Genomic DNA, 26,668 nt, shown 5'->3' with positions numbered 1-26,668 from the left:
AATTAAACGAGCGACATTATCCGCACGAATTTGCGTTTATTAAACCAAAAAAGCAACAAGAGCAAGAATGTCATCTATAATTGCGGACTTTGAACAGCAAATGCATAAATTGATGGAAACTGGAAGGGCGCATTTCCAGTTGGAAGAGAAACGTTGAAGGAGGACAGTCGCCAAAGTCGCAGCTCCTTCGTTCCCTACATAATCGTGACTTATCGATCGCCTTTGATATGCACATTGAATTCTTTTATATTTCTACTGCTCCCCGTTTGCCTGCGGTCCCGACGATCAGCTCAAGATCGAATTGCCGGCAATATGGTAGTGCCACTGTTGGCAAGCCACTGTTCAGTTGGCCGTCCCAGAGATGACCGTGAAAGGAGGAAAGGGACGAATCGAAAAGGTCTGCAGATTGCAGGTTGTAAGGCGTTTTGGACAAAGGCAAAAATGAAGCGGATGGTTGGTAGTCGTCGGCTTTCCGATCGTTTTGATGGGGACAATGACTTTTTTTGTATGCAACCGCTGCACAGTGGTCGAAAAGACTTATTTACCCATTTAAAATTCATATGTATATTGAATTTGGTTCAGTAGAGTGCATACACATGTATATATGCAGCTATAATTTTACAAACTATATTTAAAATGGTATCAACATTTTTCGCAATAGCAAAAGGGTATACCAAATTCGTTAAAAAGCAGGTAACAGTTGTAAAGTATCATTTATTGAAAAAGACCGCATTGAATATATGTATATATATATATACATATGCGTGGATTGTGATTTATATTTGTATTGTATCCTTCTATCGTGTGTGGTGCTTCTAATGCGTCTTCCGACATTAGCTCAATTGGTGTGCTAGAAATATTTTGGAAATTCGAATTATTGCACCCGCTGCCTCAACTTGCAAGAATGCTTTGTGTAGTTGCTAACTAAATATTGTGCGGAAGCTTCACTTAGGGTACATGGAATAAGGGAAACTTGTATTAACTTCACGCAAGATTTCAATTTTTCGCAAAATCTTCATCTAAACACAAGCCAACAAGCGCTGATGTACAATATTTTGGTTTCCTGCTTTGTATAAGTTACTTGTAGTTGATGAGCTCTTCGCACGACCTTTGGTCTACAATGACCCGCACTTTTCCTTAATTAAATTTGCTTATTGTCGATATATTATATATTACTTTTCGAGCTTCCGGGAGTTAATCATCGTGCCTTATAATAAGTATCTTCAAATATCTTCCTTATATTTATTATGGATGTTTTTTGGTCAAATTGCTCAACGCTCTAATCGTTATATCATATGTAATCATAATTATATACACTAGCTTCCAAGGCACTAAATCTATATAGGAAAACTCTCACCTTTGTACCGACATGACTTTTAAAGAATGTTAATTTAAGATTACCAAAGTTATTATTAGGTATAAAAAACTGTAGATTTTACATACTGTATTAATTGTATTAAAAGTATTAAAAGTCCGCCGAAAATCGGGTCTTGCGTAAATCTTGCCCAGGAATCCAGTCACTGAGACAGAAAACTGTTGTGATGTGCTTAACTCACATCCGAGATCTTCAATTAGCTATCGAAAGGCAGCGGTGGTAATCCTGGAATTTCAAAGCGCAACCAAGAAAGCGATCGGTCGGCAGTCCCGCCTTGGATTTGCAAGCCGCGTTTCGCGGCTTGGTCGACATTCGACAGAGGTATATAGGGGAGGATGAGGGCGGATCGTGGTGGAAAGCCTCCTACAACTGGCGGTTCGATCTTCAAGCTCCATTACTCGCCGCTAATTAAGCCTACCGAGTCGCGCATGAGTCGCGTTCATCTGTTTCCCTTGGTCTTCGGACTTCAGTTTATTCAGTCGAAGCTTGAGATTTCACACAGATTCCGATTCCAGCAGCCCGGGCCCACAAAAAACATTGGCAATTAATTGTGAGTCCTTGGTTTGGACAGTAGCTGATAAGTGGAGTGGACATCCAACACACACATATGCAAGGATGCTCCCTTAGTGGGCTTCTGGGGAAACAGCTACAGAAGTATTGGGCATAATTGAAGGTGCGTAACTAAAGTCGTGTGAGTGCGGGAATATCTTTTTTTCTTGTAGAGCCTATTGGTACATTAGCATTCGGACAATCTTTAAGGGAAAATAATTTTAATATTTTAGTTATTGCAAGCAAAACGATTAATGCTTTAGGACAATTAGTCCTTTAGATATGTTTCATTTTCATTTTCGAATCACTGTATTTTGCATGATTGAACAAATCTTTGCCTCATTTTAAGATATTGTAAAATGTTTGACAATCATTTTAAATAACGCTTTTCAGAGCGAATGTTATTAGCTATTTTCCTCCTTTCTTAAAACACAGCGATAGAACAAGAAAATGAAAATAAGAATTAAGAATGCCCTCTCAGATGTAGCTCTTTGGCTAGTCGACCTGGCCAGACCGCTCGATTGGCCAACATAGGCTTCCTCTTCTAACCGAAAAACTGATCACCATCTAAGACAACCGGATTGGCTGAGCCTCTTTTTTTTCTTCTTGAGTCGAAAGGCAATTGCCAATTGCCAACTTACTCGTATTTTGATTTCGAGCGTGTGATTCGAATGCGAAATTAGCAATTAGTTCTGACTGCGGTGGCGGGACAAGCCGCCACTGGAATTTACTGCCTAATCAAGCGTTAAGATTTTAAATATGGCTTCGCTCAAGTTTATCCTCTGTTTTCCCGCAGGCACCTCAAGTCGGCTCATTCCACGGAGAAGAATGGTGAGGAGTGGTTTTCGTGCGATCAATGCGATTTCAGAGCCCGCATCAAGGGTCACCTCCGTCGGCACTCGTTGCGCCACTCGGGCCAGAAGCCCCACCAATGCCCCCACTGCGACTTCCAGTGCAGCACCATAGATAACCTACGTAAGCACATCATCAAGACGGGAAAGCATCCCGGCATGTTCATTTACCACTGCGCTAAGTGCTCCGATGAAGAAGCCGGTGAAATATTTAAGAGCAACAGCTACAAAGAATACCAGCACCACTTGAAGACTCACAAGGCTGGCTGAGAAAATATTTTAGGGAACGCTGTTTAAATTTAAATAATAATAGATTTTATCAACATCCTAATATCCTTTCATTAAACTAAAACATGAATTGATATTAATTCTAAAATATTCGTTTGAATACAGAACTGTTAAAGAAACATACAGAAAGAGATTAATTTATGCATGTTGGAAAAAATCCCAGAAATCTTAGAATTATACAACCCTTAAAATTATAAAAATATTAATAAAAAGTTGGCGATTAAAAGGCATGGCTTTATCAAGAACGTCATTGGTTGTACATAAATGTATATCACACGTGCATTTGGAATTTAGGAAAACTCACATGTATCAGCTATCAGCAGTTCCATCTTAATTTTTAGATGTACATTTTTTTAATTCCTTTAGTTTGACCGAAAACTGCCTTTCGCTTGGAGCATTCAGTTAAGCCAAACAGGTTAAACATTAAAAATAAAAAAATAAAACATTAAATATAAAATATTCAGTTCTTTTTGATAAGAAATTCTTATTAGTTGCGCCACCTAATAATGTTCCATTAAAACAAAATAAAACAAGAGAATGCTATAGTCGAGTTCCCCGACTATCAGATACCCGTTACTCAGCTAGTGTGAATGCGAAAGCGAAATTTCATGATTTTTCTGAGATATTGAATGGGCGTAGTACTACTATTTCTGCAAATCGATAGAAATTTGCCAGACATTTGCCAGACATATAAATGTACATACTTTTCAACGATTCAGTATACCATTTTACTTTACAAGTAACGAATATAAAAAAGGAGAATGGTTCGGTCGATCTCCCCGACTAAAAGATAAACGTTACTCAGATTGTGGCAGGCAATTAAGAAATTTTAAAATTATTTTCGCAAATATCACAAACAAAAAAATTAAAACATTCTTTACTGTTGGCGTGGCCATTTTGTTGGTACATATATGATAGAATTGCTTCTATATGATAGAAGACAAATACTAAGTACAACAAAAAAATGTTTATAATCGCACCTACTGTAAATGTTAGGAGAAAGAATTTAGATTCGACAAGCCGATTGCTTTTAAACTATTTGCGAACGACTATTGATACTGGTACACACATATACATATATTGATATATATACTTCATATTGTCGGATACCTTCTTCTTGATACATACTTTTTAAATAATCAATTATACTCTTTAGCTCAACGAGTAACAGGTATAAACAGAGATGCTATGGCTTTTTCCGTTAGTCTTTTTTTGTGTCCGTTCGTATGATCGTCGGGATCTTGGGAACTATAATTATATTCCAGATATATATGACTATAATGGACATGGCTATATTGATTCGGCTGTTGATACTGATTACGAATACATTCACGATCGGAAACACTCACTTAAAGATTTTGGCGGCGTTCATACGGACAGACAGACAAACATAAAGAAATCGGCTTGGCAAGTGAACCTGATAAAATGGAATGGAAAACTGTTTCATTATGTGGAGCAAAATTCCTCCTTTTATACTCAGTGCCACCTAGCCCATGCTTTCCCCTTCGGAGTAAGAAATGGTATGAAAATCGGAAATCATAAAAATATAACTTTTTAAATTTCAGGCTTTTAAAGCTTTTTATGTCCTTAATAATATAACAAATTTATTATTAATATTCAATTCAAAATTATAAACATTTTGTTTTAAATTATTGTTTATTGTTTCTCAATGTGTGAAATCAATGTCGAATGCCTGAATTGTATTCGATTTTTTGTAAGTAATGTGTTTTTTTAGCGAGCCGCGGACTTTCCAGTTCGATCGATATACCTAAGAGGATTTGAAAAAGCCTCTAAGGATAAACAGAAATTACAGTTATGATTGGAAATGAAATTCTCGCAGTACTCTAGGTTGAATACAAATAATAATCCTTCGATAATCCGCCATACACCAAGCCCTCAATCATTCAGTGCAATCCGCACTAGAAGCGTCCTCTTATAAGGCATCAGATATTGAGGTACCGAATCCAAAGGTCTGTTTGATGCTATGCCAGTAATATCGGTACCAGTTTGTCTTCATCGCATCAAATTCGGACGCGGGTATCCCGGTCTGCTTGAGCGACATCATTGTGCTGGATGACTGCAAGGAGGAAGCGTTATATTTGAGGTAAATATTATTTTGGGATAGCACTGAAAGCATCATTCTCCGAATGTATAGCGAGTAACGCTTACAAATTAAAAAAAAAAAAACAGGCATACAAAAAAATCCTTATTGGTTATAGTCAAGTCAGGAAAATTAAGCTTAAGGAAGGATCGCAAAACTTAAAATTAAACAAGGAAGAACGCTATAATAGAGTTCCCCGACTATAAAGAAATAAATTAAGTACAAATTGTGTGGTCGTCACTCTGGGAGTATTAATAATATATTTTAAAAATGAGATAGGTAAAGATGAATATGCTGCATTGCCTCCGAAAAGACGGCTGACAAACGAACATCGTCCATTAAATTTACTAGTAAGAGGTAAATAAAGTACATTTCCTAATTATATATATTTGACGTTCGATAGAAATTGGAACGGCAAATAATAACACGAAAAAAATTCAAAACTTTTTTCAAAATTCATAAGGACAGACAAGGCTAGATAGATTTGGCTACTGATACTGATCAATAATACATATAGCGTCGGAAAAGTTCACTTCATCCTGTTAAATATTCTTCAACGAATCTACTAGACCATATTTCTCTACGGGCATACAGAGTTTTTTATCCGTTTCATCCTATTTCGCAGAACCCTTACTTCAGGAATTTATTTTTAGATTAGATTCGAGCTTTTACATCGTTTTTAACCAAATTTGCTGGTTTCCATCATATAATGTAATTAGGTATTAATAGGAATTTAACCTGAATGTAAATTTCAAAAATGTACTAAACCAAAATCATTACATTCATAAGTTTAAATCCGACGTATTGTAACGAATTTAATTTTTTTCTTAACCAATAAATAATAAATAGACAAATCACAAAGTTATTTTTTTTTCATATTACTATTTTCTTTGTGCACATAAAATTTTGTAAATATTTCGAATTTAGAGGCCCGTAGGAATATGGTCTTATACGCGTTATTTATTGACTGATAAGGAGTACTACATTCTTTGAAAATTATATCGTATATTGTTAATCAGGATCACTAAGCGGGTCAATTTAAAAAAATAAATAATAATATATCTAGTTTTCGTTGTCCTAGTAACTTACAGTTTCTTCCAGCTCTATGACAACGTTTGAGTAGTGACCAGATGTCCAGTTTTTCAGACGCCAGCTCTGCTGTATTTTTTTTTCAGGGACGAGCTCTTCGAATTTTCCGAGCACATTGCCTCCGTAAAGAATAAATCTACAATAAAAGACAAAAGATTACTTACCATAAAGAAGTGAAGACAAGGGCGAGGGGCGAAATTTATGGTTATTCATAACAAGATTACTAAATGACGACACAAACGGTCCTGATGTGATGGTAAAATAAAACGACCAGGGACAAAAACTTACTCTCCACCGCGCACGGCATCTACTTTGGCAGGTGCCCTCGTAAAGGCAGTGACCATTTCTGGCTTTGTGAGAGCGTTGTAAAGGTCATTGGCGCTGCAGTGAAATTCTTCGGTCATCGAGAGAGTGCGAACGTCCAGTTTACAGCCGATGCCAGAGTTCTTCAGCCTAGGAGCCGCCACCGAGGAGTTTAAAGCGATATTTTGGGCTGCATTACGGGTATTGTTGGCATCCTTAAAATTCGCCACAGTATTTCCCGCTCCGGCCTCGTCGCCCTTCTTTGGTAGGATAAGGTTCTTGGAGTACTCCTCCTTCAACTCTCGGATGTAGGAAGCCAGTTGCTGCCGCACGCGGTCTCGTCCCACGTTGTACATGAACTGTTTCAGGGTCTCCGACTCGTCGTTGGACTCGTCGATTGTCACCGTGATCTCTACGTCGGCTAGTTCGTTCTCCTCGGAGAGATTGGGAATGGTTAACTTGCCCTTGTGGATCAGCTTGCTGTTCTTTAGGAGCTTTCCAGACCACTTGAGCACCAGCTCCCACTCGTAGAAAAATATGAGCTTGCCCTTGCGATTGTTCACGGTGGCCTCCCCGGAGCATTTGTCCACGGAGTCCACGGCACACTCAATGTCGCTTTGCCCTGCGTTTTGAGAAGTTTACTTTTAGGTTAGGATATACCTAAAATGTATGTTCTACACTACTACAAATTCTTATATACTCGCCTATTTTGAAATCCTGAAAAAGCTGATGCAGGCGGTCCTTGGACCATGGCGTGGCGTTCTTTTCCGTCCAGTGCCAGTTGTTCACGTTGGTGGCGTCGGGCCGCTCCTCCACAATCCAGCGCGGATCTCCTTCTCCCCACTTGGCCATCGCTTTCTTACTGTAGAATTGTATGAAACTGTCTTCAATTTTATGAAAAGATGGAAGATGTTGGTTTACTTTTGATCCGGCAGTCTTAGCTTAAACTAATTCGGACAATTACTATGGCCAGCGAGTGGAATTTTCTAGAATTCTGCGGTTCAAAATAGGGATGTAAAAATTATCGATGCCAGTGCACACATATGTTGGCAGCGTTGCCACCAAGTCCGAGGTGTTTGTGCCGTTAAAAAAACGAAATGATGTGTAAATTTCCTGACGATATTTTAAATGGAGTTATGACGAAAGACGTATTCGTTCAGTGAATTTTTTAACAGATTTAAAATGGACAGTAAGTATTGGTGGTATTGTATTTTTTTATAACAAGGTTGTTTTAATGTTATATTTTTATGTACGTCCAAAACTTTAAGTTTATGTTTTTAACTTGTAACAAACAATTTTCGAAATGGTAATAGCCGATTCCCGCAAATCACACCATAATGGATGTAACAAAGTTGTTTTACAGCTTTTCAAGCTATTTGTCTTGAAATAGATAAGGTCTGCTCTAATCTCTGAAAAAGTGTACCCCTAAAAATATTTAATGTATTGTTGCAAGTAAATAATTAGCCCTAATTTTTTTAGTTCTACTGATTAAAAAGTTCTTACGTTTGGTTACAAGATGCAGTGGCATCAGGATATTTTAAAAGTGGCCACACAGAGCTCGCGTAACACCCAGCTTAAGTCAGCATGCACTTGTTATTTTTCAGTTGTTTACTCAACCGATAGCTGAATTCAGCACATCCCTAGTGGAGAGCTGAAAGAAAATGGCGATAGAATTTTTTTGGTGTTGATTTGTTTATTATCCGTTCGTCTTTGATTGTTCAATGAAAAGCCTTAAAAATTAGCCAACTGCTGGTGAAAAATGTACAACTAGAGTGTGTGTCGTGTGCGCGAGAGTGTGTGTAGTAGCTCAGTAGCTCCGCGATGATTAGCGCAATGGACAATTTCGACAACAGATCGTACGGTGCCATATCAAAGGGGCGCAGTGAATTCTCAATGCCAGGTAAACAGCAGATACTTTTGCTGGCCCGAAGGATATAGCCTAGCATGAACAGAATACGAATCTTTGTATTGATAAAATTTTATTAAGATCACAAATTGGGATACCCACAACTACAAAATAAGAGAAGCAACAAGCAACATTTGTATGTATAGACTTGTGTGCTAGGTGAAATGTTAGTGCACATATGTATGTATATTATGTACATATGTACATTGCGTTCTCGTTTTTGGCCTTCGTCAGAATTAAGTCCGAAGAGCTTTGGTAACGCTAATAAGCCAATTTGCACAATTAGCAATCCATTGTGGTTTCGACAAGTGAAAATTGTTTATCGGCCTAAGCTAGTGACGTAGCCTACAAGATGCTTTCATCGCATCGCAAACAGCTCGTGTATGCACGTGTGTATGTGTGTTGGGCGCGTGTGCCTGGAATGCTGCTCTGGTGTTTTTTATTTTTACTGTTGGTGTTGCGATACAATTTACAAAATGCCCAGAAACAAGTATATGAATTTATTATTGATTCGCATCTCGTTCTTGCAGAACTTACACCGGAGCAGCAAAAACTGCTGATTGAGCTGCGACGCAAGAAGCAGGAACTTTTACTCGAAATACAGGTAATTGACCATCAATATATACATACATTTTTAATTTTGGAAACAACGATTTAAGAACATATTCGTATACACTTGTAGTATACAGAAAAACAATTTCGTGATGTCTTTTTGTCTGGAGTTTTTGCCAGCTTCTTTTTAGGTGATTTGACAGAGAGGGAGCAAAGACACTAGACTTATTCCAGAGCCTTTGTAGGGAGGGCTTGACGGGCTCTGAATTTTTTTATATGAACGATTAATCTTAAAATATATAAATTTTAATAAACCGATAATAAAAATGATGGTAAAATTATTGTTGGTGCTAAGAATTAATTTAGCAAATAATCGAAAGTAAATATCCCAAAAAAAAATACAATAAAAACATTAAGAAGAGAGATAGTGGGCAAGAGAGTCGATTTTTATGTTGTTGAGTAGCATATGTGCATTTATATGTATTTATAAAATTTTATGAATACCTATAAGCCAGACCAATTTGGTTTTTTTTTCTACTTAGGTTGTTTTTTAACTCCTTAATGCGGGAAGATTTGTGATCTGGCGGCTAGTGGCAAGTTTAGCTATTTATGTTCGTGTTGCGATCGTGACTAGTTTTCACTTTGTTAAGACTTCTTTATGTTCAACAACTTTTTTAAAAGAAATATATATTTTAGTGCTCATATCATATCATACCTGAATACAATGACCATGGTTTTAACCCGCACGATCTACGATTGAAATAAAGCATTTGAAAATGAGTTGTTAAACGCCATATAGGCTTTCTCTGGTGTCTTTCTATAAAAAAAATCCAAAAATACTTGCTAGGATTTTAATATTTTTTGTGGTTAAAATTACCACTCACCAGCCCCATTACAAGTGATAATTTTGGTAGTGTATTTAAAGTCTTGTCAAGACATAATGTTTCAATTACCAAATCTGAATTTGAACTGAATTATTCACTCGAATTCCGAATATACAAATAAAATAAAAAGAAAATGTTTGTTCAGTCGAAACAAACTGTCCCTCCGGAATTCCCTCAGAATATTCAAGTCATCGCTCCTGTGACGATCGGTTCACCAGAATAGTAAAACTGCTGTCTTCCAACAGCGAACTGGAGATTTTTTCGCGTGCTGTAATTGTGGTTCTTCGAGTCGTGATCTAAAGTGAACGAATTTTTATTTATTGGATTTTTAACAATTGCCGTTTTGTCATTGTGCTGATATGTGCAAATGCTTGTATCGTTAGATTGTGAGAAAACGCAAAGGTGAGTGTGCTAAAAAGTCAATTATAAATTTGTGTGTGGTACGATACTACCAATTTAATTATCAATTGTTAAAATAAACGTTTGCTGAAATTAATAAAAATATTAATATTTTGCTAGTACAAGTCCTAGTTAAAGGGCTTTTATTTATTGATAACTTTAATTTAAAAAATGTATCTACCTTAATAATGTTGAACTACTTTTAGTGTAAGGATCATGTGTTGTTATCGGTCAAAATTTTCGTATGCACATCTGCACCGAAATGGAAATCTCATATTTTTTCTGATTCCCCCGAATTTCCGTTGCTTTTTTTTCCTAACTATCGGGCTTTATTATGTCTACCTGGATATGCAATTGACACATCGTCCCCTACCTTTCACTCTTCTGTTCCCCGACTACCTGGAGTTATAATTTTTAGCTCAGCGCAAAATTACCTATTTTTTTATAGAATTTATAGAATGGATATTTAAAACCAGACAGAAGAATAATAAAAGTATTTAAACCCCTTAATCGTAGAGTAAAAGGACATACTAAAGCAAGTATATTGTACTACATATATGTAAAGTATATACAACTGTGCATGTTTCAATGATATGTATATAGACATATATTTTAAAGAATTTATGCCATTAAAACTGGTTTTATCCCATTTAAAATAATTGGTATATTTGTAATCAAAGGCTTTAAACTAATGGATTGCAATGATATGTTTGGTGTTTACACTTTGAATGCGTCGTTTGTGTGCACAGAAATTTCGAAAGAAAAATACGCAAATGTCTTCTTCACTGCGTTGCGGTCTTCTGACTGAAATCAACAAAAATCACAATTCTGTATATTTTTTTTATGTTTATTATTGTATTTACTATTATTTTTGTATACCATGGGAAGGTGTTGGGAAATTGTGAGGTAATCAAATATTTTCTAATTACTTTGATTTGTGTGACTCATAGCTGATAGTGCATTAAAGTAATATGGCTTTATGTAGGTAAATTATTTCCGATCCCAAAACAATTTTTTATTTTAATGCGAGTGGACTTCCCTCCTTCCCCTAAGTTCGATCCTGATAAGACTAGGTGTTTTCAGGCCAATGGCGGTCGTGTGCTGATAAGTTGCTGTTTTTGGGCAAATATTCAAGCCGGGGGAAAGCACATACATACATACATACATGCAGAAGTGCTGGGAGAAAAATTTACAACTTTGATGGGTAGCGATAGAAATTGGCAAGGATTTTTTTTAAGGTGTGTTCCAATTTTGTTTGCATATCCAAATAAATTAAATATTGAACCCAAAAAAAAATATTTCTTTCAAAGTGTAAGCGTTATCGTTGGTTTGTTTAATCTCAACTTTTTAGCTTCTATAGTTCCCGATTTCTCGGGCTCTGGTCGCGCACTTTATTTTCAAAAACGTTACGCCCGTCGTGCTCTTTTATCCTCTTAAAGCCACTTGTTGTGAGCGTCGTTTTAAAGCACACAATTTGCAATGAGAACATTTTTCTCTCTTTATTTTAGATCAATAAAAATTGCGGGAGAGTAGTTTGCATCGAACTCTTATATGCAACTCCTATACGACCGAACCAAAACAACTTGTTTGACGTCTCCCTCAGTCTGAGTCTGAGAGCCCTCGCAACATGTTGAGGTGACGGATACGGAACCGTCGGAGTGCGCGGCCTTTTAAACTGAACCTGAATATTAATTTCTTTACTTTACTCTTTTCGTTCGCATTCTTTCCACTTCTCAAGTGCCAACAATTTCATGAATCACACACACAAAACGTGGAATGAAAAATATATTTTAGCTCGCAGCTTCTGTTGTTTGTATTGGATGAAATTCCAAGGCTTTGCTGCAAAAATAATCCAATATTAATATTTAATAATAACCTTTGGTTTGTTTTCGCTAGCCATGTGTAATAAATAAGTCGGCTCATATGGAAATATTAAGAGCAAGCAGATAAAAGTGTCATCTTATCTTATCTTATTGTGTGTGCCGATAGTGAAAAAAACACGTCATTACACTTTAAGAGAATAACCATTTTTACCCAGAAGTCGCTTGGCAGCGCAAATTGCAATAATTTGCAGACTGCCATTTGAATCAACGGAATATTCCATGTAAATATGCATACAAAAGTTTCAGCTCTTTATCTTGTCCAAGCAATTTACAAGTACAAAACAATGCGCGTCACTTATTACTCATGATGTATATATATGTTTATATATATATATATATATAGATTGATATGTTCAAATGCCCGCTACACACCCAGATACATACATACTAATGTATTTTGTTTTTCTCATTCTTTGTGTGTTGACAATGTGAAGCTGCAATCCGTGATGTCGCTACTGTGTAGTTTATCTGTACATACAGCTCGTTTTGTTCGCTGATTTGATGGCAACCGGTTTTCCCCAAGTCCACGTTCTTGTCAAATTTTTGGTGCTGCCAAAATGATTTTGGCATATTAATAGAAATGGACTCACAAATGCTAATCAAACAAATTAAAACATTTTTTATAAGTGTGGGCGTGGTAGATTAAATTTTAGGCAGTTTTGAAACAAAATAACGTTTCTAGAATTTGCATACATAGTCCCAACATTCTTACTATTCTAGTTCCCGAGATCACAGCGTTCATAAGCACAGACAGACAGTCATGGTCAAATAGCCTCGGGTAGTGATCCTATTCAAGAATATACATACGTATATACTTTAAAGCAGTCGTTTCCACGCAAATATGTATAATGACAAGTAATGTAAGCCTTATGATCATTTACAGTGTCCATGTGCGCCAGAGCGTCGTCACAGAAATGTAAATGTAAATTGTAAATATATTTGGGCCTATTACGATATACTTTGATTCAGCTAAAAAAAAAAAATTAAAAAATACCTTTGCAATGAAGCACAGTGGTTCATCAATAATGATTTGGGGCAAATTTCCATATTAGTGAGCTGCTCCATAACATAGAGTCAATACCATCCCAGATCGCTATCTATATGTCAACATTTTTAACGTGATGTCTTACACTTAGACTTACGTTAACTAGACGTTAACGTTAATAGTTACCATATCATATAGTTGCAGATTCTCTTGTTTTTTATTAGAAAGTGATACACAACATTTTTTTTTCATTTTATAATTTCTTCAAGGCTATGCAAGCTTCTGCTTGCCGAAGCCACTTTCTTCTGGTTTCCTTTTTTTTTTTTTGAATGCGAGCCTGCCAACGAAGCATGCCAAAAACACTCAGTCCAACCGGTCAGAAAAAGGGAATGGTGGGGTTGAAAGTCCCCTGGTGTTGCAAACATTTTTGCTCTCCTCGGTAATGGTGCCAAGAATGCAAATGGCGCGCTCTGCCAGCCTGTGTCTATTTTGGGACATTGTACAGTACTCAGCCTGTATTCCGGCAGTTTTTTGTACATCTAACCTAAAATAGTCGGGAGTCTGAATTGTGCGGCGAGTAAACTTTGAGTTTCACCGATTAAAGGGAAACCCGAAAATCAATACTTGCCTTTTTGGTTGAAAGTTGAGTTATGCGACCGTGTATCAACAATTTAGACATGACTCTTGCGGAAACGTTATCTTCGTGTTTATAATAGAAACTAAATATTTTGTTATGCAGAGGACTGCAGGAAGTACTGCAGGAAGCCTCTGTAATACAGTAATGGGAACAATTCCAATGCTAGTTTTATTGAAACTCTTAAATATTAAAACAAGAAAGCGAAATTTTATCTTTTTTTTTTTGGGGTATCGATAGATATTGGTAAATAAAAGGAGAAGACTGAGAAAACGACAGTGGCCGTGACAAAGTTTTTGGCAAATCGATTGAAATTTACAAGACTAATAGAAATGTGAAAAATTGTCAACACATTATTCAAAAGTGTAGGCGTGGCATTTTTGTGCGGCTTGTGGGCGTTAGAGTGGGCGGCGCAACATGGGTCAACAAACTTGCTCTGCGGCTTTGTCTCTAGAATCTGAGAATGGCGGAATGTCAACCTTCTAGTTCCTGAGATCTCGACGTTCATACGGATAGACGGACAGACGGATATCGCAAGATCGACTCGGCTATTGATCCTGATCAAGAATGCATATACTTTATATAGTCGGAAACGCTTCCTTCTGCCTGTTACGTTCTTGTCAACGAATCTAGTGTTGTACTTTCTACAAAATATTTTAAATCTGTATTCACAGAAACTGCTATGAATCTGGCTCACTTAAGACTAAGGTACCAATACAAAAATTTCCTAAACGGAAAATAGTCTTGAAATGTGTAAACTAAATGTACCTGGCAAATAGTCCAATTAAAAACCCATCCATAACTTGCCTCCTTTAAGAGAAGGAAGCGACTAAAATAAAATAAAAGTTGCAGCCATCCAAACCGTTAAGTGGAATACACCCATGGTAATAATCCATAGATGTGGTTAGTGGCGATATTATAATAAAGAGGCAGCAACAGCAGCTCAATAGGAGCAACAGTCACTGCGCATGCGTCCATTTAAGTTATTGGGTCATCCGACTGCAGTGCAAGCATTTCTATCTGTCCAGTCGCTTTAGTGGCGTTACATTCTGTAGTTTCGAAAAGCTTTTTTTTTTACCATGATCATAATTGGTTTTGTGTGTCTGTTCTCTTCTACAGAAACTATTTCGAATTTCATACCGCTACGATAAGGCAACCCCTGCATGAACTCTGAAAGCGAGAATAAAAGGGCATTAATTGTCAACAAGCTTGAACAATTCTATTACATTGTGTTGAAGTACCCCTTGTTTCCTCAGCTTATTGCTGTCCCTGGTCGCAGGGTCCCATATTTTAGCGAAAATAATATCATTTAAAATTAAATTAAATTACAATTCTCATTCCTAATATAAATATACAAATACACAGTATACAAATACAAAAATACGAATAGAAATATAATAAGCTCGATACATTATATTTTACGGGTTTTTGTTGGACTGACTGACTGACTGACTCCACATTAAACCTCACTATTTTTTTTATTGATCGGGTAAAACTGGCGTTAGAACAAAACACAATCTATTAAATCGTCCAAATAAGAACATTGACTTCTTATCAGAGCAAGTTTTAAACCCTGTATAAGCAGTATTCGCTACTTAAATGTGTACATATGATGGGTGACATCTGTTTAGTACTTACTTAGCATAGGCGATGACATGTTATTGACAATGCTGTATAAAGTAATCACAACTTAAAATAATAATCTTAAATAAACAACTTAATAGAAAAATCACGTGTCATAACTTCAAATCACGTTTTTTTGTACCGATTGCAGATAATTAAATAAATTTGCTAACTAACACGTGATTTTTGTATAATCTTAAATTGTAAAATAACTTCGTGGAATTTTATATTTACAATTACATATTGGGTTTTCGGATTGGGAGTGTGACTTTAGTTGCAAATTATAAAGTGCACTTGCAATTTTTTTCCTACATTCTGATTGCTACCTCGTTCCCCATCCTATCACATTTAGAAATGCAAGTTGGTTATTTGTTTATTTTAAAATTTAAAGGCTCATTTAAGCATTATATACTTTCTTTTTTTTGCTTTTGCTGTCCAGTTTCTTAAAAATTCAGCTGAAACATCTACAAATACTAACTTAAAACGAACTTTATGAAAGCCATTTATGTAAAAAACTAAACAACAAAATATTGCCCAACCCGTATTTGTTCATGTACCCACCCATGTACCCACTATTGAAAACCAATAAAAAGTAGTAGGGAACGAAAGCTAAGAGGCTTTTACTGTACCATGTTCGAAATCGCGGTTTTGTATGTCAAGGGTTCTTTTAGGGTTTTGAGCGCTTTACGAAATCCATGCTCTTCATCCTAAAAGTCCTCGATTTCGGGTTTCCCTTAAACCAAACAAAGCATACCTGGTTGGAATACGTAAAAAACTACCATAAGAAATAATATATAAGAAGAAAGAAATAATAATATAATAAGAATATTCGAATTTTCATACGGACTTATAGTATAGTAGTGGTTGCTGGGAATAAGAATTACCCAGTCCAACTGGCCTTATTCGTTGGTTATCCCAAAGGTAAACTAGCGACACAGTACTGTTGTTCATGCTGCTCCTTCCAGGTCGTTAGAATCCCAGACACTTCTTGCAATTTCTAAATCCAAAACATATGCTTCAGAACAAACTCTGAACAAGCTGTCAGCGTGGACGCGGACCGGCTGCCTTGGAAATCAAGATGTATTTTTTGTGAGGGTCCCAAACAAATGCGCTCCTGCATGATATGCGCAGTTGGTCCCTGAGAATACGGCGTACTCCAGGACCTACACTGCACACGTGTTTTGACTTTAAGGAAAGACAATGGCCTTTCGGTTTCATGTTTTTCTCTCCTAGTTAGGAAACCATAAAATATTCAATTTATAAAGAAGTCGAATTAACGTGTATATTCCAGCAAACAGTAGTCAGGAAGCATTGTGTAAAAAAAAAACATAAACATAGAAACATGCAACAAGTCAGACAAAAGAACCAAAAATCAACCAAACCGAAAATGGCAGAAATTCCACCGCTGGTTATAATAAAGGGAGGAGAAAACCGGTCTTCCGCGTTCAAATGACTCCGGCCAACAGCATTTGCAGACAGCTCACGTCTGAATAGCTAGAATAAGACCAGCGGAAGCTGATGGCTGGGGACCGGGACGGACTACAATTATGTGATCCTTGCCTTGTCTCGACTCTTTGTCTTGGCATCACTTTCAAATGTACAAATTTAAAAAGTTTTCTACAAAAATACGCAGGGATTTAAACATTTTTGGATGAAAGTTATTGAGCGTTTCGGAATGTTTTTTAATACGAATGGGTAATATCGATATATTTAAATAAATGTGGTATTCGACTAACATATATTATACATCCATTAGTAATTAATTAATACAAAAATGGATTTTTTGTAGATGGTAACGTTGTGTATTTTAGAAACTGGGTCCGTATTTTAACTATTAGTCAGCCCGTTTTCCAGTAAAATGCCGGTTTATCAAATAGGTTTTGCCAAAATATTTCCAACGCGTAGACGATGAACCCTATCGCATTGACCTACATTATTATGAATCGAGAAGTGCTAGAACAATAAGCTGTCAAAAACTGAGTCCAAACGCGAAATACACAGTTACCAAATAAATACAAAAACGGCTTTATACGCAATACGATCTATTCAAAAGCACTTTTGTTGTTTGGGAGTACCTGTTGCTACTACGTCGATACACTAAAAGCCACAGAACGTAAATAGGTATCTGCGGGCGCAGTCAGTCTCAGGTCGGTAATATTTTTGTAGATTGGTCACAATACTCTCTAAATTCATTGAAAAATACATAGCTAAAAACCTTTCCCATTGCCATTTTAATAAAATGTGGGAAATGTCTGCAGAAAAGAAGTAAGCAAACGTGCCACCACCAAGTTGATTTTGTAAGAACATACAAAACTAACGGAAATCCAGGTAGATTTGGGTACATGTCTTGCCATCACTGATCGCATTAATTTGATGGTTGACTTTGTAGATTGTGTCGATGAAATTGGCCAATAAACAATATACACCAAGAAAGAATGCAGGAAACATGTGTTGAACCCACCCAGACCATTGTTTTGAAGTAGCTTTGGTTCATAGATGGTGATCGCAATCCTTTAGACTGTATTGTAATTTATAGGAAAAGCTGGCTTACCAACTGACGGTTACCTATTAAACTATAACAAATAACGTATTTGCTAGCCAGCTAATGGAAGTGCGATAGAGATTGAGATATACGAGCAGCTGCTGTACTAAAGAGACTCTAAATGCTTTTGGTTACCGTAAGGAGTAGGACCTTTTCTTTTACACTTAGTTTATTTTGGGAGGTTATTAAAATGCCAATTTTGCCTTACTAAATGAGTATCGGGTATGAAAACCAAAAACACGCCGAATTGTACTTGTAAATTGACTACCTTAAGAGGTTGGACCGAAAAGATCCCCTTAAACTTAGATCTATAACATTTTCAGCGGAGAACCAGAACCATGGAGAGGCATGCTTAAGGTCCGCATTTTTTTCCGAGGAAGTGAGAAATTGTGCAAGAAGGATGGCATCCCTCCATCAGAAGCGTCCCAGCATAAGTAACTGGTTCTCCTCGCTTCGTCGGCAGCCCAAAAACAAGAAGTGCTCCCCCGGCTTGGGAGGAAGTGAAAGTGTTGGCAGAAAGCAGCCATTGCAGAGGAGCTGCCTTGACCTATCCACGACGCGAGTTGGTTGCGATGGTTGTGTAAGTTTGGAGTTCTTTCAATCGGAATCCCCTGAAAGTCGGCGAAGCAACAGCACTTTCTATGTCAACACCCAAAATGTATCGTCTGCTGTTTTTAAAGACAATCGTCAGCCTCTATTGGAAAGGGGCAGCGGTAGTGATAGTAGCCCTAGCAGCGTTTGCGTTCGATGCTCATGCAATTCGATAACGAAAAGCGGGGACAGAAATGAAACACCTACAATGGCCACGCCTAAGTCGGACATTAAGATCGCGCTGAAACCTCCACCCAAGCCCCGCTCCCCTTCCATGGCTCCCTACACTAGTGTGGCTACATATAACATCACGAAATTAGCGCCGGACAGCCCACCCCCCGCCAGCCCCACATTAAGCACTCAAACCGTAAATTGCAGCGATGTAACCACGAAGGTCACAGAGGTACAGCGCCTACCCTGCGATGAACCCAACACTGAACTCATAAGCAAGCGAACGGAGTACAAGCACACAACCATCACAACAACGACAAGAACATTAATTGTGTCGCGACCCGTGGAACTGCTTTTAAATGAAAATGGCGAAATAATCGCAAGGCGATCCCCCCGCAAATCGCGCTCTAATTCCCTGGGCCGCATGCTTGACGTGCAGAATGAAATTGGAACTGGCGGGTTGTTTATGGAAGCGGATCCTTGTTCGAAAAACAGTTTACCGCCTCCACCCTATATCGACGATATGCGCTTCATTGATGACAGCTCCAACTCACAAAGTGAGTCCGAGCGGAACTCTAACATACACAAAACCAACAAATATACTTCAAAGAATAATAACAACGACAGCAAGCGGGAGAGCCAGCAATCGAATCTGTGCGAGAGTTGCCGCATGCTTCTCGATCGAAATTACATAAATACTGAACAGAGTGACAATCTAGTCATCCTCAGGCGACCATCAAAGGTATGCAAAGTGGGGCAACACCGACTTACATTTTACAATGTAAAATGTTAAAAATGGGATTTTATTGGCTATATTTTTTAATGGCGTAAAGAATGATTTTTCCTTGTACTACCAAAGAGACTATAATAACAAGATGAGTAACGCCATACGATTTTTTTGCTCCCCTGGCTCTCTCGAATTTTTGTTCAATAGCGAGAGAGCGCAGAGCTCTACAGCTAACAGCATTGCAAATTTGACAAAATATGCCTTTCACTTTACAAGTTCTTAGACTTTAAATCTATATTATTTTTGATTAAATGGTACCATGTAAAATATTCTTGTTTTGCATTTCTTAAGGCAATGACATTATTATTTGAATAAAGCTTAGAAATAATTATAGCCAAAACTATGTGCATAATATCACTAAATAAATTTATAATGAGACTATACTAGAATAATTGTTATTAGGATGAATACTCTAATGACAATTATTCTAATAATGCGACGTGTGAAAAATTAGAGTACTCATTGTCTAGTAGACATCAATTCTTAGGTGCCTATGACTGCACATCGTGCAACATCAATAAAATCAATCATGCCCTAATAAGGTCGCATATTTTTATTTATTTTATAAATATTATTCTAATGTCTTTGGTACTAATATGTTTTACTTTGAGTTCAAATAGATAATAAATTAAATAAATTTATAACATTCGATAGTACATCGTTAAGAACATATAGATCAAGCCTCTATTTTTGGGACTTGAAACGTTTGACAGTATGTAATTAAGCTTTGTATAGTGGTTAGCTGGATAAACTTCCTAGCAAAAAAGTCGAACAATAGTGCCGTATGTCAAAAATATTTTCGCCACGTTCCTCAAAGTTTTTTATTTCGAGAAGCTTTATACTTTTATATAATTTGCAGGAAACTAAAAGATGGTTTTAAATGAAATAATAAATAGGCCGACAAATAAGTTTATAGTCTACAAAAATATTATTTTAACAGAGCTTCGGATTTTATAATGTGTAATTTTTTAGTTTATTCGCTCATTTGCATTTTTACAAAATATTTTCAAAACAACACATTCGTTAAAAAGTGTCGTCACCGATTTAAACTCATTAATATAGAATTTGTTTCAATTTAAATTTTAATTCGATAGACTCCAAATAAGCCATTAATAAAGAATCTGTTTCAATCTAAATTTTAATTCGATAGACTCCAAATACAGCCTCTGACCTCATCGTGAATCTTAATGATGTTAGCTGGGGTCGTTGAAATAAGCAGAGCGCCGCTGCGTAAGAATGAATAATATACTTATAGCCGTTTACATGAAGAAACTACTAATTGAGGCGGTTAATTTACATATCTCCTTTCGATTCGATACTTATACCAAACACTCCCTCGAAAGTCAAAATGTCATGATGGGTCTGGTCTGTGAACAACTACTGGGAATTCAAATATTTCGGTCTTGTAACTCTGTGATCATTCATGCGTTAGCACAATATAAACTTACTTTGCACACATTCATTTTGGGGGAATCAAGTTGGTTCCGCTTCTTTGAGTGTCAATCTAATTGTCATTCCGCTTGGAATAACACTTGACTCTTTTATACATATGTTATTCTCATTACAAATTCTTTACGAGGGTATACTAAATAATGTAGGAAGGAAGGAAGGAAGCGTTTACCACTCATACGCTAACAACGCCCACAAACCCCAAAAATCTGTCATGACAACAATTTTTAAAATCCCTAATTGTACCCGTTACTCGTAGAATAAAAGGGAATACTAGATTCGTTAAAAATTTAGCATGCAGAAGGAAGCCTTTTCGACTATCTAAAATATATATATTCTTGATCACACTTTTCAAAAGGTGATATTTTTTCACATTTTTCTTAGTCTTGTATTTTCTATCAATATGCAAAAAACTTTTTGCCCATTCTAACGCTCTAAAACTGCCACGCCCTCATTTTTGAAAAATTGTTTGGTATGTTTTCATCATTTCATTAGTCGGAGAACTCGACTATGGCATTCTCGCTTTCTTTTATTTTACTCCATCCGGCAGACACTGGCAAATTATGAAAAAAAAATGTTACATTCATTAACATTAAATTGCCTATTTTAATCTAAATTTCATTAGTCGTGTTTGACTTGTAAAAAATATTATTATAATTTGTACAATTTTTATTATATAATTTCAGCAAATTAAAGATGAGTTGTGCGAGGTTGTATCGGAAATGGAGGCGCTGGATGTGCCCGAAGACTGCAAGCATTCCAATAAAGATAAACAGATGTCCATTGGCCGTAAAAAGTTTAACATGGACCCAAAAAAAGGTAATAAATGGTTGCAAACTAACTGGAAAAAATATTTTTTGAATTATTTTCAAAATATTTTCGGAATCTAGTTCCTTGAATAAGTTATTTTCAAGTCTGGCTTAACGTAGTCGTAAAAATGTTACTGGTTTTTATTTAGCTATTCAACATTAATCTACGTGTTAAAAATCTTTTAGAAAAATGATAAAAGTATAGTTAAAGCTCATTGAAAAGAGAAACCGATATTTCTCGTCACGACTGCTAAAGTTCGATCCAAATTTATATCACTTTGGGGAAGGTATTATGCGCTGCTAGCTTGTGGAGTTAATAATTGTATTTGCTTAAATTAATTACCCGTTGAAGATTCTTCGTCGAAAAGTATATAACAGGCAGAATGGAGCATTTCCGACAATATAAGGAATATATATTCTTCATCAGGATCAATAGAATTTCTAGCCATGCCCTTCTGTCCGTATGAACGTCGAGATCTCAGGAACCATAAAAGCTAGAAGGTTGAGATTTGGCATACCGATCCTAGAGACATAGACGCAGCGCAAGTTTGTTGACCCATGTAGCCACGCCCACGCTTTTTAAAAACGTGTTGATATTTTTTCATCTTTATTAGTCGTGTAACGTTCTATCGATTTGCAGGAAACGCTTTATTCTCTGTTAGATACCAACGAGATTAGATTCCAACGAATCTAGTATACCGCTTTACTATACTCTTAATATATGCAGTTAGTTAACCTATATTTTAATATTTTTACTATTTTGTCTTATTTTTTTAGGCATTGAGTATCTCGTTGAAAACAGGCTGCTACGTCATGATCCCCAGGACGTTGCCCACTTTCTCTATAAGGGAGAGGGACTAAATAAAACAGCCATTGGTAAGATATTGCAAATAAATGTGATGGAATTCCCAAGACCTAGTGGCCTTCGATAAGAAAACACCATGAGACACTTTTAAAATATACTTAATTCTAGGCGATTACCTCGGCGAGAAAAACGATTTTAATGAGGATGTGCTTAAGGCTTTTGTGGCGCTTCACGATTTCACCAATCTCATTCTCGTACAAGCCCTCAGGTAAGGTGCCCGACAACCACATTATTACCACAATCTCTAATAGCATTGTTTCTCTTATTTCGTTTTCCTTGCTACAGACAATTTCTGTGGTCGTTTCGCCTGCCCGGCGAGGCACAAAAGATCGATCGCATGATGGAGACCTTCGCACAGCGCTACTGTCAACTAAATCCAGATATATTCACCAACACGGACACATGCTATGTGCTCAGCTTCGCAATTATAATGCTAAATACCTCACTACACAATCCATCTGTAAGCACTTTAATTTATTGGGATACAAGAATAACTTGTCTATTTCAATTCTTAAAAATTCGGCATCATTTTGACTAAGACGCAGTAATTATTCTAGAAAAGCAGAACACCTTTCTCCACTATATTTGACATACATATGTTTTGATTAAAAGGTTTTTTATTCGTTTTACATCAGCATTTATAAAATGAAGTCTAGCCTTCTTTTTTTATGTTTAATACAAGTTACAATTCTGTTTTAAACAGGTTAAAGACAAACCCACCGTTGATCAATTCATATCGATGAATCGTGGCATCAACAACGGCGGAGATTTGCCCCGTGGCCTGCTGGAATCCCTTTACGAGTCAATTCGAACAGAGCCATTTAAAATACCACAGGATGATGGAAATGATTTGATGCACACCTTCTTCAATCCCGACAAGGAGGGCTGGCTGTGGAAGCAAGGCGGCAGGTAAGTTGATAAATAATGCCAAGATGGTTCCCTGACCAACGAATTGCTTTTACTCTTTTGGCTAAGATACAAATCGTGGAAACGACGTTGGTTCATTTTGAACGATAATTGCTTATACTATTTTGAATACACAACGGATAAGGAACCACGCGGAATTATACCGCTGGAGAATATATCGGTGCGCGAGATTCACGATCGCAGCAAACCGCATTGCTTTGAGTTGTTTGCGACGGGCGGTGCTGATATAATCAAGGCATGCAAGACTGACTCTGAGGGCAAAGTAAGTACACAAGATAAAAAAAAATGTACTGCTTAATTAGTTATATTTTCATATTTCAGGTGGTAGAGGGCAAGCATACGGTGTACCGCATGTCCGCTGCCACGGAGGAAGATCAGCAGGAGTGGATCAAGCGTTTGACGCAGTCCATAAGCCATAATCCGTTTTATGACATCCTGGTACAAAGAAAGAAAAAGGCACTCAGCAAGAGTTAATACTAACAAGCAGCTCGGCGAATCTTTTGTCTTGGATCTCAGTGAAACTCTGCTACTCGCTTGTGTTGCTCTCTACCCCTTTTTACACAAGTGCAAATGCATATACCAATTATATACGTTGTTATGTGAGAGTATTTCCATGTTGAACCAATGCCTGTAATTGTTTTACCTTCCGCATTGGCACAATCCCAAATAATGTCTTTGTATTTTGTTTGATTGACTCGAAACAAGCCATCACACGCCGACGCACTTTGTCTCTATTGTTGTGATATAACTTATAAAAAATTAGCATAACCAAAATTAAAATAATTTAAAATGGCGTAAAGTAGAAATACACATTTATTCACATTTCATTAGTGCAAATTTTAGTTTAGTTTCATTATAGACATAAGTCTTCGAATATGGGTTTAAATTTGCCTTTTATAGCCTAAGTTGTCCCACAACCCTCTATTATTAAAAACATATCCCAGCCGCCAAACGCTGTTCTTTATCTATATGTTTATATATTTGATGCAAATGAAAATAGCATACAAATGTTGTTTGACAATTGTTGTAAAAAAATTGCTAACAGCGAATAAACTTTAAAAAATTTTTAAGAAAAAATTGTTAAATTAATAAATGCAATTCTTAAATTAGTTTAGACGGCAAATTATGTTCTTTCTGAGAATTTGGACTACGTGACATAGTTTTTATTGAACCAAAGATCGAATTTAAACTATTATTACTATCAATACCAACTTTCACCACAATACACACTTTTTATATGTTGAAAAAATTTATTATAAAATATATTTTATTCAACGTTTGCTAATTTGAATAAAGGGAGACAGGCCAAGCGCAACATGTTTGGCAGAGTAAAACGCATGCAATAACTGTTTAAAAGAATGTATAAATTGCCCGTTGATGTGTAAGCAAAAAACTATAAGTCAAAAAATCATCAAACAAGAACTCTGTTGCCAGCACTGATTTTATAGTAGCCTAAAGATGCTATTAGAAAATAGTTATAGTAAATTGTGTGTCGTGGCGCTGTGATATCATTGATAGGAAAGAGCTTCTGTGTTGAGACTGAAAAAACATTGATCGCTTCACATTTAATTGTTATTACTCTTGTTACATGCGTTGACTGGCACGGCTTACTGACGTCTAATCTTAATGAGTTTTCAATTATGAATTATTTGGAAATTGCAGTACCACAACTAATTGCAATATTATAAATACTTTAGTTTGATTTGTACATATACACTGCTGTGCACTATCCATTTCGTATACAGAAAATAACACCTTGTCTTGTACATAACGTACAAAATTATTTAAAGTGGTTATCCTATACGGGCAGTTAGTCCCTTTGCTAATCTCAAGATTGTGCGTTTTAGCATTTCCAATATAAAGAAATAAAAAATGTTTATGTATCGTGATGTTGAATATAAAGGACGGCGGTAAATATAGTGTAGATTAGTACTTTGTATACTTTGCTTTAAAACTAATTACATAAAATAATATTAATATATCAAAGAATATTTTATAAAGTTTATAAAAAAAATTAAAAAAAAAATATGGGCTTATTTAATTTAAGGGTTTTAGAAATATCTGGCTTATGTAGTCGAGTCGAGTCTACTGAGGTCGGAAATGTGACCCCTGGGACTATGCTGAATATTTATACTCGTTACTCGTAGAGTATTAGGGAATACCATATTCGTTGAAAAGTGAGTAAAACGTAAAAGTAAAAGGCAGAAGGAAGCGTTTCCGACCATATATATAAAGTATATAGCCGAGAGTCGACCTGGCCATGTCCGTCTGACCGTCCCGTGCGTTTTTTGGATTAAATTATTGTAGCTGTTTTGTCCATTTTTATCGATATGCAGAAAACATTTTGTCCATGCCCATTCCGACGCCGAAAAACAGACCAAATATATCCCGTCCACACCTTAGAGCATTAAAATTATTTTTTCCCCATTTTCTACTGATGTTCCTTATAAATGTTGAAAATTGTCGGTCTCACTTGATTAGCTGAGTAACGGGTATCTGATAGTCGGGGAAGTAGACTATGCGTTCTTCTCGTTGTCTTTAAGAATCTGGGTTCTGCTGCTGTTTCACAACTGTTTATCCTTTAATGTTTTTTTGTTGGCATTTTGCAGATATTGTGTGATTTTCTTCTGATAGCATTATCTTACATTTGGCCATTCCTGCCCTGGATAGCCATGAATTATCGTTTTCCCTTACGTATCACGCTGGGTGGTCTTGGTGAGGCATTTTACAAGAGTTGCCTTTTAAAGACGCTACTGAAAAGCATTGAAATGTATATAACAGAATATTTTTTATCAGAAATAAAAGTCGATTTGTTGCCGATATTTCAACGTTCATACGGACAGACGGACATGATTGACTCGGATATGTGGTCTTTGCGTTGCTTTGTGATGTAACCAAGCGAATCACATTTGCGCCGAGACAGAGACAAGATCCCTTTTAGTCCTATCTCTCGTGTTGAAGGCCACTCAGTAATTAAATGATTAAATGATTTTAAATGGCTCCCACTTTCCGATTACTTCTTTTTGATTATGTCTTCGTCTTCAGAGATGGCACACTGATTATGTTGTGTTGACTTCCTGCCAACACTCTGCAGCTTTCCTGCAG

The 26,668-nt window shown here is 36.5% G+C and overlaps 3 protein-coding genes across 9 annotated transcripts in view, besides 9 other annotated features; 2 read left to right on the top strand and 1 right to left on the bottom strand.

Moving 5' to 3' along the window:
* The window catches only part of CG31612 (uncharacterized protein), a 33,134-nt gene extending 29,828 nt beyond the window's left edge, over positions 1-3,306 (top strand). For both annotated transcript variants that reach the window (NM_165400.3, NM_001169571.2), the window contains exon 4: positions 2,721-3,306. In NM_165400.3, coding sequence (NP_724363.1) covers positions 2,721-3,045 — 325 coding nt within the window. In that variant the 3' untranslated portion in view covers positions 3,046-3,306. The remainder of the gene's footprint in view (positions 1-2,720) is intronic.
* A 283-nt stretch (positions 3,307-3,589) lies between these two features.
* Positions 3,590-3,692: a mobile genetic element.
* A 587-nt stretch (positions 3,693-4,279) lies between these two features.
* Positions 4,280-4,317: a mobile genetic element.
* Positions 4,318-4,619: 302 nt separating this feature from the next.
* On the bottom strand, positions 4,620-7,610 carry CG1416 (uncharacterized protein). Of its 3 annotated transcripts, none has more exons than NM_165398.2 (5): positions 7,478-7,610; positions 7,261-7,418; positions 6,542-7,178; positions 6,254-6,389; positions 4,705-5,140 (listed from the first exon to the last, which is right to left on the bottom strand). In NM_165398.2, exons 2-5 carry the CDS (start codon positions 7,406-7,408, stop codon positions 4,997-4,999), a joined length of 1,065 nt encoding a protein of 354 aa, NP_724361.1. In that variant the 5' UTR covers positions 7,409-7,418; positions 7,478-7,610; the 3' UTR covers positions 4,705-4,996. The 3 variants fall into 3 exon arrangements, with proteins under 3 accessions (NP_610121.2, NP_724361.1, NP_724362.1); NM_165399.2 differs by having other exon boundaries at positions 7,521-7,610; NM_136277.3 differs by having other exon boundaries at positions 4,620-5,140; positions 7,261-7,610.
* Positions 7,611-8,153: 543 nt separating this feature from the next.
* step (steppke) lies at positions 8,154-25,579 on the top strand. Of its 4 annotated transcripts, NM_001273749.1 has the most exons (11): positions 8,154-8,456; positions 8,993-9,066; positions 11,806-12,401; positions 18,288-19,468; positions 21,649-21,781; positions 22,549-22,647; positions 22,745-22,844; positions 22,922-23,096; positions 23,340-23,545; positions 23,612-23,825; positions 23,885-25,579. In NM_001273749.1, the coding sequence occupies exons 4-11, from the start codon at positions 18,365-18,367 to the stop codon at positions 24,035-24,037; spliced, it is 2,184 nt and encodes a 727-aa protein (NP_001260678.1). In that variant the 5' UTR covers positions 8,154-8,456; positions 8,993-9,066; positions 11,806-12,401; positions 18,288-18,364; the 3' UTR covers positions 24,038-25,579. The 4 variants fall into 4 exon arrangements, with proteins under 4 accessions (NP_001260678.1, NP_610120.1, NP_001036375.2 ...); NM_001042910.3 differs by lacking the exons at positions 8,154-8,456; positions 8,993-9,066 and having other exon boundaries at positions 11,897-11,932; positions 12,194-12,401; positions 23,885-24,366; NM_136276.4 differs by lacking the exons at positions 11,806-12,401; positions 18,288-19,468 and having other exon boundaries at positions 23,885-24,316.
* Positions 12,742-12,996: a mobile genetic element.
* Positions 14,020-14,433: a mobile genetic element.
* Positions 19,581-19,915: a mobile genetic element.
* Positions 21,207-21,488: a mobile genetic element.
* Positions 22,112-22,415: a mobile genetic element.
* Positions 25,580-26,039: 460 nt separating the features above from the next.
* Positions 26,040-26,094: a mobile genetic element.
* A 281-nt stretch (positions 26,095-26,375) lies between these two features.
* Positions 26,376-26,437: a mobile genetic element.
* Positions 26,438-26,668: the final 231 nt, after the last annotated feature.

This window comes from Drosophila melanogaster, chromosome 2L, assembly GCF_000001215.4.
Source record: "Drosophila melanogaster chromosome 2L".
NCBI lineage: Eukaryota > Metazoa > Arthropoda > Insecta > Diptera > Drosophilidae > Drosophila > Drosophila melanogaster.
Note: the sequence above shows the minus strand (reverse complement) of the source record. Positions and strands in the feature narration are given on the sequence as shown.

Coding starts and splice junctions, on each gene's coding strand:
- CG1416 (NM_136277.3), bottom strand. CDS start 7,408: ATGGCCAAGTGGGGAGAAGGAGATCCGCGCTGGATTGTGGAGGAGCGG. Junction 6,390..6,541: donor GATGCCGTGCGCGGTGGAGA/GTAAGTTTTTGT, acceptor CTTTTATTGTAG/ATTTATTCTTTACGGAGGCA. Junction 5,141..6,253: donor TCATAGAGCTGGAAGAAACT/GTAAGTTACTAG, acceptor TCCTCCTTGCAG/TCATCCAGCACAATGATGTC.
- step (NM_001273749.1), top strand. CDS start 18,365: ATGGCATCCCTCCATCAGAAGCGTCCCAGCATAAGTAACTGGTTCTCC. Junction 22,648..22,744: donor ACTAAATAAAACAGCCATTG/GTAAGATATTGC, acceptor ACTTAATTCTAG/GCGATTACCTCGGCGAGAAA. Junction 23,546..23,611: donor CTGTGGAAGCAAGGCGGCAG/GTAAGTTGATAA, acceptor CTTTTGGCTAAG/ATACAAATCGTGGAAACGAC.